At 44.0% G+C, this 18,579-nt stretch overlaps 1 protein-coding gene across 1 annotated transcript; it reads right to left on the reverse strand.

Annotated features, from left to right (window-relative positions):
• Window positions 1-1,378: 1,378 nt before the first annotated feature.
• LOC307240439 (ubiquitin carboxyl-terminal hydrolase 2-like) lies at window positions 1,379-18,481 on the reverse strand (the record flags this gene model as incomplete). Its single annotated transcript, XM_080014223.1, has 13 exons — window positions 1,379-1,396; window positions 1,981-2,083; window positions 3,968-4,088; window positions 4,243-4,350; window positions 6,926-7,004; window positions 7,134-7,214; window positions 7,872-7,975; window positions 8,126-8,190; window positions 8,938-9,048; window positions 9,398-9,509; window positions 10,369-10,489; window positions 10,996-11,043; window positions 18,353-18,481. The coding sequence occupies 13 exons, from the start codon at window positions 18,479-18,481 to the stop codon at window positions 1,379-1,381; spliced, it is 1,200 nt and encodes a 399-aa protein (XP_079870349.1).
• Between the last annotated feature and the right edge of the window lie 98 nt (window positions 18,482-18,579).

An 18,579-nucleotide genomic window follows, 5' to 3' on the forward strand; every position in this document is an offset into this window, starting at 1 on the left:
GATGCACTGTGTGTTCTGACACCTTTCTATCATAGCAGCATGAACTTTTTCATCAATCAATGAGCCTTAGGCGGCCATGACCCTGTTGCCGGTTCACCGATTGGTAAACATAAAACCGCTTTTGGTAGGTACTTAACCCCTGCATGCTGGGAAGAACGCAACAAGACCTGTCGTTTTGAAGATGCTAGCCATCACAATTTCGCTCAGATCCTTACACTTTCCCATCATCCTGCTCCCAACACATCAACTTCAAGAACTGACTGGTCTAACTGCTGCCTAATATCCCAACCCATGACAGGTGACATGACAGGTTGAAACAAAATTATATGATAATGATCAGTGTATGTTCCTAATATCCATAATGACTAATCCCTGTGTTGTAGTACAGTTTCATGCCTACAATTAATAGTTACTACAATTAATTACAATAGGAGCCTTTCTGTGTGGAGTTTGCATGTTCTCCCCGTGCTCACATGGGGTTTCCTCCACCTCACGTCAGTAAGGACCCCCCTCAAAAACATGCACCCATCATCGTCTGACCAGCGATGGACACTCATCACCAGGTCCCCGGGCGCGTCCACGTATGCTGCCCACTGCTCCTGGCTGTGCCCCCGGAGGAAGGACAAGCCAGGATGGGTCAAATGCAGAGGAACCATTTCACCGGCCACCATCAAGCATGTGCGTGTGTGTGTGTGTGTGTGTGTGTGTGCAAGCATGTGTTGCAGTGTGGTGTGTTGTGTGACAAATAAAGACTGTTTCTTCTCTGTTTCTTCAATTTTGTACCATGGAGTAGAGGTAATATCCAAAGTCTCCTGTCGTGTTGTGTTAATGGGTGACATTTTGGCTTGACAAGGCAGACGCCCATATTTGTAATAACCGAAAGTCAACATTTTACCCCCAAACAATGTCATCACGTGTACCTTTAAAGGCCATGTTTGCTGCACGAGTCCTGTATAGACTCTAGAGGGCGCCAGAGGTTTGGCGTTTGCAGGCATGTGATTAAAATAAGACTCGGTTGTGGTCACGTTCAATGAAGAGACACGCGTAGCTCTGCAAGAAGAAAAGTGACCTTTGGATTGGTTTTAAGCCTCCTGTTAAGTTCAAATGTACTGACGACATTTTTGTTTGGGGTCAAATTGGCCAGTTTAAAACCACTGAATCTGATTGTAATTTAAACTGTTACCGGGTTCATGACCCAGCTACTTTGCGTTGGTCCCCTGAACATCTCAATAGCTGACCGAGTCTCGTTTGACTTGTAATGTCTCCCGAGCCTTTTTTTCACCTTTACATGAGCAGCACTAAGTCCACCCTGTGTTTCAAGTGGGGAGAGGGACCATGACGGCTTTCCATCTTTCAAAGCGAACGGGAACGACCTGAATCACAGTTCTTGCAGAATCTATGAAAAAAGTGCGGGAAGGTTTATTAAACCGCATGGGAGAGTCCCTCAATAGCAGCCCAGACGACAACAAAGTCAAATGAAACCAAATATTGAAAACAGCTGTAAAACTTTTATATCTTCGCAGATTTTATGGAGCCTGGGGTCAAAATGAGCCCAAACAACACCGTTGTATACTGTGTACAGTACAGGACATTGAACACATATTCTTATGTCTAATTTTATGTTTACCAGTTTCCTCTCATGAAATTAGGAAAGGTCATGAAGTTTCAAGCTGAAAACATATATTAGTCATGTTTTTAGAACTGCCAAAACATTGAATGGGGTCAAATTGATCCCAAACATAACAGGAGGGTTAAGCAAGGTTTAAGAAAAATAACACCATATTCATCCTTATCGCCCTCTCAACAGGAGAGGAACAGGGCCTGCCACTGTGAGTCCATATAGCCCCGGCTCTTAGAGCGGGGTTACCAGTCCACCGGGCGGAGAGCCCTGTCTCACAGCCCTGTCTCGGTACAGTATGTTGATGCCGTAGAGGGCTTTCCATTCACGCAACAAGTCCATCGACGACTCCATCCACCTACAGTCTGGTGCCCGGCGTGTGGGTGGAGGCGTGGTGCGGCCAGCTCGTAGAAAAGCATGTAGGCGTCGCTGCTGCGCACTTGGCGGGGGGAGATTGGGCTCACTCTGCGGGGATGGGAGCATAAACAGTGTGTTGCCAGAGTGTGGGATATTAATGGGAAAAATGTGGCTGTGTGGCTCCAAGGTAAATTCTTTGATCAGTTGATAAGATGACTAAGGATACGATGAAATAACACTTTAATCATTAGTCACCTTGAGGAATTAAGGTGCAGACAAAAAAAAAAGAGCTGAAAAATATTGTACTGTATGTATACGCATATAAACAGACGGTAACAAGGGGAAGCACTTGTACAGCTGCACGTTATCCCTTATCTATAGTCTGGTGATGCTAGCGTGATGCTAAAAAAAGAAACGGCAGCAAGCCCACTCAGTGACTTCAATAACAGGGATTAATACAGTGTGGGTGTCGGCTCGCTCCATTAGCGGCAGCACAAACAATACTTATGCTTATCTCGGGCAAATTGTTAGCAGAACTAACACAAAGTATTATACTGCAGGAGTGACACCTAGAACCAGGCAGCTTGACCTGCTTTGCTCCCACTTAGCAACTATCGATAACGATAACAACAAGTGGGCATCACTGAAATCAGTTATTTCTTGGCTAAAAGCGCTTTAGGCCGGCTTTACAACGAATCCGACAAACGACAGCAATGCACCACAAGTGTCATTTTTCGTCATTTCTATGGAGAGTTGGAAGCTGCATGCAAAATGCTCCAACACTGCGGTGAAGGGCTGGACCCGACTCCGAATTTTGTCGGTCGAATCGCATTCGGCTGTTCAAAGGGAATATTCGACTATTTGTTGGCACAGGCTGGCCGGCGCTGTCTACCTCTCCGGCGGCACCAGTGCACCGTGCGCCAGCGACAGGGTGCCTGCGATCAGCTCGCAGAAACAGTGTGTTTTTATTTTAGACGCAGGTTAGTTCATTTTACTTCTCCTTATGGAAACAAAACAAGTGCGTATCCAACGGTATGGAACGAAACCATGCATAATGACTCCCCTCCCTCCGTGACTCCCCCTGATCACCCTCTCTCCATGCGTTATGCCTAGAAAATAATCTTAAAGAGTCGACGAGTTGTCCCCCATTCCTCTGTGCCCTGTGCCCCGTCCCCACACTGTTTTTAGTTGTTTTATTTGGAGGAACAGGGCACGGCGATGGGGGTGCACGGAGAGCCGTGTTCGATTCACACATATTAAGATTAATTTCTGATTCCCCTTATTTCCAATTCTTAATTGAAATGTTATCCCTGTGCATTTTATTGTCATGGACACTGACTGAAAAAACAAACAAAACAAAAAAAAAAACGCCCGCTCGACTTGAAGAATCTCAGTCGAGCGACGGGTTTCCAACTGATGATTCGACTCGTGGACTTTCGGGGGGCGGCCCTACTGTGGTGAAAGACTTTGCATCCGACCGAGGCTCCAGGCTGCGCTGAATGTTCTCAACTCCCGCGACAAATATTAGATCCGACAGTCCGACCGGAAGCAACTGTTGCCGAGCATGACGAGCTAGAGTTATCGTAACTGGGCTCTGAATTAAGTAAATAAGTCATGTTTAATGACACTATTAACCTTGACGTAGGATCTTACCATATTCACGATCGATACATCTCTATTTATATGAATGAATTGTGTGTATTTTCCAATTTGTGCACACTTTACAAACACTTTATAAACACTATATAAAGGAAGTTTTCAGCTCTGTTTCATTAAATATGGTAAATGTCCAGCTGACCAAACTACCTGCTGATGTACTGGAAAAGACCAAGCTCCCATTTTCACCAAAATATTTTGTGACATGATATCAAGGCAAGTGCACTAAGGCAGCCACTAGGGTGCCGACATTCGGATCCGATTTTTTCGGATTGATTGTAAACGCCGATATCCTGAGGGTTTAGCTGTTGCGAGTTAAGTGTATTGATGGAGTACCTGGAGTCGTTGTAGCTGTACCACTGTCCCAGCGCAGGGTTCCTGCAGAAGGCCGTGTAATGGCCGCCCAACGTGTTCCCTGAGTGGTTGGACACAGCATACAAGTTGTACACAGCGGGTTCTAAACAGGAAGAGAGGGGACACTGAGCTTCAAAAAAACAAAAAAAACGTATTGAAAAATAAATATCTATTCAACTTCTTGTTTTGTTAACAATTACTTTAATTGTTAACAAAACAAGAAGTAGAATATTTATTTATTTCCTCTCGGCTCTCACCGCCGCCCTCCAAGGAGAACTCCCCGAGGTCCAACTCCTGGAGAGGAAAGTGGATGAAGGTGGAGAGCTTGCTGCTGTGGATCTGGGACTTGGAGAAACGCTTCAGGTCTGGGGAGGAACGGCGGGTCAAGGAACAGAGGAAAAAAAAAAGCCTGATACAATATGTAATTTTAAGTAAACATAGTCTTCGAGGCTCTTTATTAAGTACAAACTGTTCCTCCAAATGTCACTTAACAATGTCATGTCAAATTACAAGTGGAATTAGACTAAAAAGCATCACGGGGAAGGTATATTCACATTTGGATACACTAGTGTAGTTCTTATGGCATTGTGGTAGTTTCTTACAAGTTTCTGTGTAGCGGTAACCATTTGTCCAATGTTACATATTGCACCTTTAAAGAAATCAGTTCTGTTATGGCCACCCAAGTGGCTTTTTCAGGGACCTACGGCACAAAGACACAGACGATGAAGTTTAGAAAACACAATTTATTGTGGCTTGATACAACAAGCCCCGGAGCAAATGGACACGAGTCATGACACGTGCTCCTCTCCTGAGTGTGTGTGGGGATGGGTTTGACCTGTTGCTCATTAGACAAACCAACAAGCAACAGGTATGCAGCCACTTTGATCCTGGGCCCCAATTTCCTAGACCCAGGACAGGTGTGGCTGCTCAGACCACACCACCCCAACACCATGTACCCCTGACACCAAGCAGAGAACAAAAAAATAAAGGAAATGCCTGGACTCTGACACAGAGTTCCTATACCTAGAAAGAACAGACTCTGACACAGGGTTCCGAAACAAGCTACAGTGCCAAGACTGTTGTGTAAGTGCATTTACTGCTTTTTATCTGTTATCTAGTATTGTACTGTTGTAACTCAGGACTGCTGGTTTCACTCTGAACCCATCACTGTTAATTGCTTAGCCATCAACAAAGGGTGTGACTTCTAGACACTCCCCCAAATCGGTAAGTCCTTGTCTTTGTGTGGGCGTGCCTTCAGCCGGGTGCCATCAGTCCGAGCACGAGAACAGCCGTCTTCAATCAGCGGTCATGCTACATTCACAGGGCTGTTACTAAAGCGTCAGCCCCGTGTGCAGCTGTTCTCGTGTGAAGACGGTATTGTGCAAAGACTTGCAAGTCTACCTGTGCAAGTCCACCAAAGCAAGGACACCGAACAAGGCAAACCTGTCTTGTTTTTGTCACCTGATACACAATGTGCAACTACCACATTTCTGTAATTTCAAAGTCACACAGAAAGCCTCGTTATAACAAACCCCGATGCAATCTGGGTCACCTCAGGTCTCTGCAGCAAACATCATCTGCAAAGACCTCCTTCTCTGTTGGCTTGGCTGCAGTTAACAAGGCCAACTTTATTTCTGGTTCTGCTAACCACCTCTCCTTGGAGCGCCTTGCTCTCACTGAGATGTGGATTAAACCTGAAAATAGTGCAACCCCGGCTGCGCTTTCCACAACCTACTCATTCTCCCACACCTCCCGACCATCTGGCCGTGGTGGTGGGACTGGCCTTCTAATTTCCAACACATGGAAATTTAATCCACTGCTGCCTTTAAACAACTTTGTCTCCTTTGAATATCATGCCATCCTGGTGAGTGCTCCGGTAAAAGCCTATGTGGTCGTCATCTACCGTCCCATGCTCGTCCTCGGTGACATGAACATCCACTTGGACAGTGCGAGCTCGGTTGACTTCCTGTCTTTGGTTCGCTCATTCGACCTAAGACAGGTCCCGCCTCCACCGACTCACGAGGCTGGCAAAGAGCTTGATCTCATTCTTGCTCGGAGCTGCACCACAGACAACCTAATGGTCACCCCTCTCCATCTCTCAGACCACTTCTTCATCCGCTTCAATGTTCAGCTTCCGGAACAACCGTCTACCTCCCCACCCATGATTTCCATCCACCGCAATCTCCGCAACATGTCTCCCACCCACTTCTCCTCTGTGCTCTCCTCTTCTCTTCCACCTCATGGCACTTTCTCCTCTCTACAGGTTAATGATGCCACAAATTCTCTCTGCTCTACCTTGAGCTCATGTCTGGAGAGCCTGTGTCCACTATCCACCAGACCTGCTCGATCAACCCAGTCGCACCCATGGCTGAGTGTCAGCCTCCGGACATCGCGCACTGACCTCAGAGTAGTCGAGAGAAAATGGCACAAATCCAAAGCAACTGAAGATCTTGCAAGCTACCAGACACTGCTGTCCTCCTTCTCTTCCAGCATCACTGCTGCTAAGAAGGCTTTCTTCAACGACAGGATCAACGGTGCCACGGACACATGTAAGTTATTCTCCACCTTTGAGTCTCTGCTCTACCCTCCACCACCTCCTACAGCTACCAACCTCACTGCTGATAGCTTTGCCTCCTTTTTTACTGACAAAGTGGCAGCTATCAGCAGCCAATTCTCCAAACAACTAACTCACAACTTGTCTACTCCGGCATACATACATACATACATACACACACACACACACACACACACACACACACACACACACACACACACACACACACACACACACACACACACACACACACACACACACACACACACACACACACACACACACACACACACACACACACAGCATATATTGTATATAGTTTTTTTTTCTTCTGCTAGCAAGGAAGGGAGGGGTGAGTCTGACATCAGTGTGAGAGCAAAGGATACGAAGGACGAGGATCTGGGGAAACCTCTGGATGGTGAATCTTTTGGTGCATTGTGTTCTGGCTTTGCATCGCTGGCAGGTCTGAGCCAGTGAGCGAGCCAGCCAGCCAGACACAGACAGACAGACAGACAGACAAACAGGACACAGCGTGAGCTTATCTGCGGACATCATTAAAGTCCCTATGACTTGGGGGGCGAGGGGGTTACTGACTGGTTTCTCCTCTCCGTCCAGCATGTCCTCCTTGGTGAAGAGCCTCATGCAGTCTATCAGAGACACCTCTCCTGAGCTCCTCTGAAGACAGACACAGCACATCCAGTCCCAAATAAGTCACCTTCTTTGAGGGAGAGGTGACTGTCTAGAGCAGGCTAATTCAACAATGAATTGGAAACAAATCACTGCAAAACTGGACTTTACTTAGATAAGATGCAGTTAAAATTCAGGTCCAACTGACTTTTGTATCTGGACGTAAGATAGATGTTAAAGCTACTTCTTTATTGATCTGCTTTAATATGCCATGCCATTTACTGTATCTAATGTAGTTGTGATGATTTATAACATATAGTACCTGATATGATACCTGTATTTTATGCACTTGCCCCACAGTGCTATATAGTTGTTTGGTATATGAATTTGGCATGTCTGTTTTATTAAGAGTTAAGGTGGACAGTAGAAAACAAATTTGCACTAAGTGGACAATAAAAGTTTGAACATTTGAACACCACGGACTGCAGATGAAACTTGGCCACCCTCAGCTAACTCTGATAGATATACATATCGATTAATGTGCATTGTCCATGACAAATAACAAAATAAATGAATAAAAATGGAAACACTGGTTCCAAACTAAATGTGTTGTGTGTGTGTGTGTGTGTGTGTGTGTGTGTGTGTGTGTGTGTGTGTGTGTGTCCGTGTGTGTGTGAGCGTGTGTGTGTATGCGAGTACATGTACCTGTGCGATGGGCAGAGACAGATCCCAGAACGGGTCAAACGTGGTGGAGTAGAAGCCACACTCATTACAAGTGAGACAGCTCTTCAGCTGTCCCACGAACAGATCTACACAAATGGACACACACATTCAGCATACAGTTACAATTACACAGCCCAGCTATGAAATGGAACGGAAATGTGACATAAAGAGACAAAGGATTCGAAGTTTGAGTGTGGAGGTCCCTATTCAATCTTCATAAATTACAGGTCACCCACCGACCACTTTGCTGTCCTCCCTCTCTTGGTATTTATTCCACATGCGGTGGCCTTTCTCATCGTCCCTGCAAAGATAAACGCAGAGCTTGACCTCTCACCTCTCCTCTTGTTAAAAGTCAACCTCCAGTGAATTTTGTATTTTTTCAGCAATTTAATGTTTTTCGATACTGTCAATGGATCCAGATATTTGAGAAATAACTGATTTTAGCACCAAATGTTCAAAATGTCGAGCTCTTGTTGCTCACTCTCCATTACTGGCGCTAGCGAGTAGCCCGGTGCTGGGAAGAATCTGTTTTGTTTATCACTGGATGCCTCGTGTTATAATATGTCAGGTTCATTTAGGACTGAAACCTATATTTTCTGTTTGGAGAAACTTTAGAAACAGAATCGGAATGAGTTTATTCCGCTAAGTACATTTTCATATTTGAGGAATTTGTCATGCTGAAGATTGGTGTTTTAATCTACAGACAATTGGCACCAAAAAGTTGAACAGTCTGGAAAATAATAATAATAATACATAAATAAATGTATAATTTTATTATAAATAGACTACAATAAAATAGGCAAATATACACAAATAGCCCCCAAAAAACACAAAACAGAGATAGCCAAATATATAAAAATAGATAAAATAGAAACTAGAATAGAATCACAAGATGTACAATTTGCCGCAATCAGGATTTATTTGAATACCAACAAAAAACAAACATATGAATATCCTATAGTATAGATGATCCATAAACAAGAGACATATCCAGTCTAGTTTTCAATATGATCGATGGACAAACGATCGCTAGGTGGTGGAGACTTACGGGAGGTGGTCACAGTCATCTGTGGACGCTTTGGGGCGCACCGTCGCCCTGTTTAATTCACTGTGGAGACAGTCCAATAAGAAGCGCAGGAACTCCTGAGCATCATGCTGACTGGACAGTGAGGGTTGGTATAGAGCAAGCGAGAGAGCGAGAGAGCGAGAGAGAGAGAGAGAGAGAGAGAGAGAGAGAGAGAGAGAGAGAGAGAGAGAGAGACAGACGGCTCATTCCTGATCCTACAACGGACATCAGCTGAGGAGAAACACCCTGATCTACCAGCAGCAACTAGGGTCTTTAACTAGTCACCTCCAAAGACATTCAGTCTTTGGAGGTGGGACATACAAAATACTATGTTTAAGGCAGATCCAGGTAACTGTTTAAAAAAATGGTCGGCCAAGAGACGTGTTTGCACCCTAATTGGCCAAAGGAGCAGTGGCTCTGGCAAATGGAAAGACAGACTCACTAGCAGCCCACAAATTTGGGCCCGTATCTCTGGAGCTGGCTCTTGAAATCCAAGGGGCTGACGGCCGTGCTGCTGATCGACGTCCAGAGGGTCTGAGTGAGTTTGGCAAACTCTGACAGCGAGAGAGAGAGAAAGAGAGAGAGAGAGGATGGGGTTGGAGTGGCTTTCAGTTTTCCACCGGGATAAAAATAGTTAGACCTCCTTCAAAAGAGGTTCTTATATGAATAAAGAAAATGGTCCCACAATTCTTGACCCACAATTTCAGCAATTTAATATAATTCAAAAAAGTACATACTACATATTCATTAGTTACATAGTTTTTTCCTCAAAAAAACATTGAATCTTCCGTTAAAATAATTGTCGCCATAATTTCTTCTTATATCAGATTTCTTAAACTTTTCACAAGAACTATGAAAGAAAACACTTACTACCTAAAATAAAACTGCAGTTCAGCAAGGCTTACAGTTCCAAATATGATATCTGTATTGTCTCCCTTCTCATTGAGTAGAGCATCTAAAGGGTTAAGCCTAAACACCTCCAAGCACAGCAGTCACACTTTGGGTGGTTTTAAACAACTCGACATCCTTGAAAATATTTTTTCATTACTATCTTTTTAAGACATGGCATAGATTCACAACATACACACATACTGTATGAATAACTTGTGCCTTAATGGAATATATGCATAGATATTCTTTGTATATATATATATACTTTTTTTTTTAAATGTTTTTTTTTAATTTATTTTTTATTGACTCCCTTATAGCTCCTCCTACAGTACAACTTCCCTATCTACCGTAGTGCTTACAACTGCTTGTCCATTAACGATCCAATAGACTTTTCATACAGTACATGCAGACTGATATATAGTCGACTATATTTAGGCTGTTATCCTCCAACGTTTGGGTGCGCTCATCTGGAGTCGATGCACTCAACTGTTTCACCGTTGTTGTGGTGACCTTCCATCTTACCCTCCGTGAGCGCCGCCTGGGCCCTGCAGCAGCTCTGGTCCAAGCGGTGCCTGTACCTCAGGCAGAAGTCCCTCAGCTCCGGCGTGTTGCTCAGACATTGCAGGACTGAGTTCATAAAACACTGTCCATCGCGAGCAGCAACACAAATACAGGTGAAAGAGAAAGTGAATTAAAAGGAATTAGGCTAAAATACTCATGCCACGACAGGTGCTTGAGACAGTAATTATTAAATGAGGCAGACAATAGTGCAGAACCACGCCTTTAAGCAAAGTGGCTTTAAGAGAAGTCAGTTCACTCGGGCAAAATCTTGTTAACACCTATACTCGGCGTGACTCTTTTTTGAGATTCAGCAGAGTTGCCAAGTCAAGAGGAAAGAATCGTTTAATTTTCATTGTAAAGAGTGTGCCGTTACAGACAAAACATTTGGTTGGCAAACACTGGTCTACTTTTAGCATTACAAGATTCAAGGAGAGCATGCAATGTCAACACAACGGTGCGTCAGTTCTGCTGACGCTGCCACGTCTTACGCCCTCTGTGCTGCCTTTAGCATTTCAAATTACATTCAAAAATATGAGAATGTTCCTCTACGAAACATTCTGTCTCCGCTAAATCATATGGTTTCCTTACAGTGTTGCCTAGGTTCCTCAAGCCCACCAGGCCCTGGGGGGTCTTGTTCTGCTTGGATAAGTGAGCAAGAGCGAGAGAGCGAGAGACTTTAAAAAACATTTTATTGAACATTGAACAAGGAACCAAAAAATGTTGCTTAGCAACAGAATCAATTCTTGCCCTTTGAATATAAAACAGTTAGAGAAAATGAAAACATACACAAAAAAATAACCAGTAAATAAATCAGATAAACTAAAATATAATTCACAGTATTATTGTTGATAATAGTGGTTAATTAATGAAATAAATAATAAACAAATACATTTATAGTACAAATAAAAGTGATTGTGAAAATGAAAGTGAAAAATTAATGATTGAAAGTGATTGCAATTAAAAAACAAAACATATAGCTGTAGGCAGAAATACACAGTGTCCAGTTTAGTCATGTTAGGCACATAACAGTTTTCCAGCTTTTCTGAAACGCAGCACGAGTTACAATTTTCAGAGTTTACGTTGAACGCTGCATCAGCTCCTCCGGTCTGTGGTCTGAACAAGCGCAACTACAACGCAAAGCAACCAAGTTGACACAGCGCAACTCTCTGAATGCAAATGAGCACTCGGAGATGAAGCCTGGACTTACATAACATCGGATGGCGATGACATCATAAAGCGCGCCGCTCGACAAACTAATCAATGTGTGCCTAATAATGTCATAATATACCAAGTCCTTCTTGTCCCTTGGCGTATAGTATTGGCGATGGACAAACGTTCTGCTACTTCCGGTAAAATTTCATTGCTATTTACTAATTCCCACTCCAAATGTATATTGACATGGATCAAACTTAAACCACGAGATATCTGAGTTTGGGGATTGTCGTGTTCCAGACACTTTTAGCCTGAAAAATGCCAAGGAGAATAATACTAAAAATCCCAGCGATAACAGCCCTTGTGGGCTGGCCCCCCGGTTTTAGTGGAGTTGGGTACGCATTATAGTTTTCTGAGTTTCTGTAATGCCGGGATCAGACTACACAAATTCAGCCAGATTTTGACCTGATTTTGTCGTGGCCAACAACACATAAGCTTTGAAAAAGCGGAAGATTCCAACTCCAAGCGGGGCCACTTAGCAAAGCGAGGTCTTTCCTGAAAACGCTGTTGAATGATAAACCACCCAAAAGGTAAATGAGTGGCACGCTCTTTCCAATAGTGTTTAAGCCCTGGAAGGAATTACACACATTGCCGTATGTCAGCAGTAATAGGTTACATATTGTTAGAACTCTGTGGATCAGCCTGTCCATATGATAGTGTAATACAATGATAACTGTGTAACAAGATTACGCAGCCAACGTTGTTGTTTTTCTGCATCGATGCCTAACTTGACTGAGTGGCAGAGGGTGGACATTGGGGAATGCTTTTTTTTTTTTACCTATTAACATTTTATTTGATAGCAAAGTTACCAGATGCAGCATGGCTTTGGTTACTGACTTTCCAGCTTAATATTAAAGATTTGGCAATGTTTGTGCTATTCTGAACAAGCAGGAAGAGAAATTATAGGAACTATGGGTCAGGGCCACTCCCTGATAACCTGTAAAAAGTTTTGTTTTCCATCATTGAGGTCTTTGGATCAGAAAATCTTTCCCCTTCAGCAATCAGGGACGTCAAAGGATTCACAAATAAGCTACTTTATAAAGCTCAGTGTAATAATAATTGTAGCAGAAAAGAACATTGTGTCCAACAGTTTCAACGGTCAGGGTATTTTTGGTGGTACGGTAATGCCACAACGGCAGATTCAATATGCAATATTCCGATGTTGTTACAACGGAATGTATATAAATCCAGACTTCCAGCTTATATTGTCTTTATAATAAGAAAAAGGACTCGATGCGTACATGATGTAATATGATGCTTCTTATGTGCCCTTTTGGTCAAGTCAAACCTGCACTATATTCATTAATCCCTCCACCCATATGGTGCCAAGTCCCTGAAGAAGCTGCTTCATTGGAAAGACAACCAACACAAAATTTGCATATTGCCACAGCTGTCCGAAGCTGTGTTCTTCAGTGCGAAGGAGGATATGTGGAGTGTAGGATGTCTGTAGACCTATAGACATATTATGAGGGCAGACGCCAAATCACCATTGTATCATCCATCTGCTGGCCAAAGCAGTTCTAGGAGGTGAAGACTGTACTGCATCAGGTGATACTTATCAGTGTATCCCTAATGTTCCATCCCATAGTGCAAAATTGCGTCCTACTTTTTTTTTCAACCTGTGCTGTCACCATGCTGGGCATACAACAAAGAGTATTTGTATGCCATTGCATTTAGGACAGAGTTAGTTTGCAAGTTCTCAACCTGCAATGCAACTCTTTATTAATTCTTAAATCATCAAGAACTGCTGCAATAACTCTGTCCTGTGGACGACCTATAGGATGACAAGAGCACAGTTTTTGGTTATAGAGAACCAGCACCAACCCCCCTCTTTGGAGAATTATTTATCATGTTTGGGTCTATAAACAACTGATCACTACTCCAAGAGGGGGAAAATCAATTAAACATAAAACCAAACAACATTTACACAGAAACATCGGATGACAACATGTATTGAAAAACAGTGAATTAGGTCCAGGAAAGCTAGAACTACAATTAGTCACGTGGCCTCTTCCCGTAAATGACGGAGGAAAGGAGAAGAATGCAACCAGGAGGGTACTGGGGTGCACTCGAAGCAGGTGTGGTGGTGTGTGCGTGTGTGTGTGTGTGTGTGTGTGTATGCGTGTGTGTGTGTGGGTAAGGTGTAAGGTGTAAGGTGTCCACCGGTGAGTGTACATGACTTATCCCAATTTTATTCTGGTGTATAAGGTCGGTATTATGTCATGGCGCCTCCAAGCAGCAGAGAGGGCCCCGAAGCCCCCCCCAAGCTCTGCAGCCGCGTAGACACCCTACGGCTGTGGGAAAGCCCTAAGCACCCTGCCCCACAGAAGACCTCCAGAGTAGCCGGAGGGCCGTCGAGCAACCTCCACGCCCAGCCCCTAGGAGCATAACCCGGTCCCAGGGAGCACCAGGAGACCTCGCACCTCAGGGGCGCACACATACAACCCACCCCCAAGTGCAGGCTTAAGACGCAGCCGCAGGCACAGAACCCGGGTCACGGGTGCCAGGCACGGACCGCAGGATCCAGGCCACGCGCCGCAAGACCGACACCCCGCCTGAACTGCCTGCCCCACAAGCGAGCCGGCCGTACCCCCATGCCCACCCACGCCCCGCAAAAGGGCGGGGCCCACCACACCGCAGCCGACCAGACGTCCCACCCGGCGTGAGCGCCGAGTGCCCATCCACGTAACAGAGTGTGCTCAGCGCGAGGCACCTGGATGTTAGCTCCCACCGAGCACGCAGACCACAGAACAGAGGGCAGCAGACAGCACCCCCACCCACAGCCCGACCCCCAGGGACAAGCGCCCCGCGCACCGAGAGCGCCAGAGGACAGGTATCCCGGCAGCCCGGTGTGACGACAGGAGACCGCCTCCTACCGCAGAAGGCCACATGGTGAGCCCTGCATCAAGCACACCCAGCCAGGTTCAGGACCGGACGCAGAAGGACATGCAAGCACATGGACATGTATTTTGGAGTTGGGGGTCATAGAAAAGGCGTTGATATCAGTGGGAACAGTGAGGTCTCTTTCCCATTCCATTGTAGGTAAAGATAAAGTGTCATTTGTTTTTAATAAAAGTTGGTATATTCTGGAAAACTGTATTTTTTAAATGACCGATATGAGTGAGGTGTTCAATCATTGGAGGTGGTTGTCGGATGTTCGTCAATTTGATTTTAACTTTTAGAGACTGCTGTAGTTGAAGAAACAAAATTAATGCACATTGGAGGTGCCGCCCCGCCTCCGCTGCATATCAGTGGAGAGGAGGTTGAGTTTGTGACCTCCTTCACCTACCTCGGGTCCATCATCACCAACGATGGCAACATTTCACCAGAAATAAACCGGAGACGTGCCCTGGCAGCCAGTGCCATGAAAACACTTTGGAAGCCGCTGTGGAGACACCACTCCATATCAAAAGCGACCAAACTAAGGATTTATAACACCTCAGTCCTCTCCATCCTCCTCTACAGAGCTGAAGCCTGGCTTCTCAACAAGACCCTGGCTGCCAGAATCGATGGCTTTGACACCAGAGCACTATGCTCAATAGAGGGGATAAAACGGCAAGATAGGGTTTCTAACATCATGCTGCGGGAACGCACCCAACAGCCCCCTGTGTCCCACCTGGCAGCACAGCGTCAGATGCGCTGGTATGGCCATGTCAAAAGCCTTCCCTCGGATCACCCTACTCACGCTATCCTCCACTTCCAACCTAAAGCTGCAGGCTGGAAACGCCCCCGCGGTGCCCCCCGCACCCGATGGATTGATGCCGTCACTAGGGACCTACACCAAATGGACCTGTCGCTTATTGAAGCCAAGTCCCTAGCACTGGACCGACCCAAATGGAGAAGATTGGTGAAACTGATTGGCTCTACGCATGCCGTCGCCCCCGTCGCCGAGCAAGAGACCTGATGATGATGATGATGATGATGATGATGTAGTTGAAGGAATTGAAGGAGGCCGTGGCCACCGATATTATACCTTTGGATTAAGGTTGTAAAGGATATAAGCAAATTGCTTTCAAAAATGTGTTCCAGATGAGTAATTCATTGTCTTTTCCAAGACCTAAAGATTATTGGTCTGTTTTTCACCAGAAAATCTGGGGTGTGCCAGATTGGGGTGAATTTGTTTGGAGATAGAGTGTGACCACTGAGTTTGAGGGATCTCCACCAGGCTGACAGAATTGTTGCGATGAATTGGGTTTTTGAAGCAATAATGTTTCCTTATTGATTCAGTGAGGAATGGGAGATCAGATAATGACAACTCCTAAGATTCTGTTGGTTAAATGTCTCGCCAACCATGGGCCAATTGTTGCTCTGGTTGTAACCATTTAATTATAAATTGAAGATTGTTCGCTAGATAGTAGTATCTAACATTTGTGGCTGCTAGGCCTCCTCAGTCTTTGTTTTTCTGTAGTGTTGCTAGTTTAATTCTTGGTTTCTTGTATTTCCAATAACATTGATTGACTATTGAGTCTAGAGTATTAAACCAATGTATTGTTGGTTGCACTGGGGTAATTGAAAATATATAGTTTATTTTTGGAAGTATATTTATTTTCACTGCTGCTATCCTACCAATTAGTGAGATGGGTAGGTTGTTCCATTTGATGAGGTCTTCTTCAATGGATATGAGCAATGGAGTGAAGTTAAGGGTAAACATATCTGACAGATTTGTGGAGATATAGATACCGGGGTATCTAATATTGAGAATTTAGATATAAGACTGAACACCTCTGGTAGGGATGATATTGGGTTCTGTACGTACAACACAATATCGTCTGTATACAAACTGACTATCGTCTGCATACAAACTGATTATGGTCTGCATACAAACTGAACATTGTGTCCTACTTAAAGCTGTGTTCATTCCTGTATACATAGTTCACACTGAAGAGCCATGGGTACTTACTTCAATTCTGGTAAGGGGCTCTTTGGTCTCCCAAAACCAGGCACAAAAACAATGTTAAATCTCACTATTACAGAAAGAAGAGCTAGAAATTCAACATTATTGTTTACCGTTGCACAGGGATATTGTATCACCATGTATCATGATGAAATCAACATAAACAATTTTGTAGTTTTGTAGTCTAATGATGATGATAAAAAAGGACCCGACTTCATTGTAAAAATCCCGAACATAATTGTGACAATTAAAAAAATTCTCATGCATCACTGAAAGTCATTGCTTTTTAGACGTGAATCCATTGGAGTCACGGAAAAATCGCCCAAAACGCATCCTGGTGGGAAACTCCGGTGGAATGAGGCATCGATTGAAATGGTGTCAGGACTAAACCATCTGCAGAGGGGTCTGTACCGGTGACTTTTAGGGCTTTTTGGGGATGCAGCTTTGGCTCTCCTGATTTGTTCTGACCAGGTTACGTTAGGCGTACACATACACGTTTAAAAATCATAACTTCACCAAAACAAGGCTACACATGTCATTATAGGCTTTGCAATATTCAAAAGACATATTTGTCACATACATAATGCACTATAACATACAACCTGCGGTGAAATGCTTTTTTTGCTAACTCCAGATACTGTGCTGGGCATAGTACAAATATCAAAATAAAAAAAGAAAACAAGAAAAGCTCAAAAAATGAGAATGAAAATACAAGTTAAGTAAAGAATTATACAGCATCAAAGAGAAAAAAAAAATACCTGATCCACAGAAACTATATGTATGCATGCATATAAATGTCTATAATTATGTACATTGTGCAATATTGTTGTGCAATATATAATGTTTGCAATGTTTGAGAACTGAGAATAATAATGATAAATACCAAAGAATATAAATGCGTGCAGTATTACAGCAGATGTGGGCACAGTATTTATGAGACGAGTCCTAGGTTGTGGAAGGCAACAAGCCTCAAAGCTTCACTGTCAAGAAAGAGCAAAACACACAGAACATACAAAATGTATTCTACGCACAGGATAGATGTCAAGGCTATGGCAGTATGGCTGCTAGTGTTGGCTGAGGGTAAAAATATAAATATAGATGGGATATTCTGTACAGGATGGATCCCTCTCCTGTAAAGTGACCTTGGGTTTTTTGAAAGGCGCTAGACAAATGTAAGTTATTATTATTATTATTATTATTAATACTGTATGCATGCAATTAGTGAACATCCAAATTTTAAGCAATTTAAACCAAGAAACAAAGAACAACAAAGAACAAATTATTCATAGATCTTTTTGCAAATTGCTACTCTCAAAATTGGTGGCTAACAACCGTTTTTGTGGCTTCTACCTAAAACAACCAATTTTGTGGCTACTTCCTCGCATTTAAGCCTTAGGTTTAAACGACGTTACGACTGAAAGTCTAACTTTTGTCCTTGTTTCGCTCGCCAAGGTCACGAAGCAGCTGGTGAGGCTGAACAAATAGTACAGTCATCAACAAATAAATCGAATAGATCCACAATCCTGCTGAGGATTGAGGATACTCTGTATTATCGCACGCATCGTCTAAGTCCAGTGCAGTGAACCTGCCAAGCCTGAGCAAAGCGACGTAGGAAGAGTAACGAAAACATAGAGTTGTAGTACTGTACATCTGACTCAGAGAGAAATCATACACAGGAAGCAAAAATATAAGCAAACACGAATATCGCAAACAAAGCTGTGTATGAAATATGTATGTGTGTGCAGTAGCATCACAGTACAGTAAGGTTCATCGGTCCATCGGTTCATCGGAGAGGCATATCGCTCACTGGGGGGGGGGGGGGGTTGTCCGGTCACTCACCCTGGCTTGGTTGATCAGCAAACCCAGGCAACTGGACGTCAACACGGACCGCGACACCGGGCGGTTCTTTCGCCGCAGGTCCTGCCCCTCGGACACGGTCACGGTGTACGACTGCCGCACTGACAGCATGGTGGAGTTGAGCGTAAAAGAACGGACAAAAAACACGAAGTTGTCCAAAACAAAAACAAAAAAACAAAAAAAAACCCGAAACAAAACTAAACAAAACA

This window comes from Zeus faber, assembly GCF_960531495.2.
Source record: "Zeus faber genome assembly, chromosome: 14".
In the NCBI taxonomy this organism is placed as follows: Eukaryota; Metazoa; Chordata; class Actinopteri; order Zeiformes; family Zeidae; genus Zeus; species Zeus faber.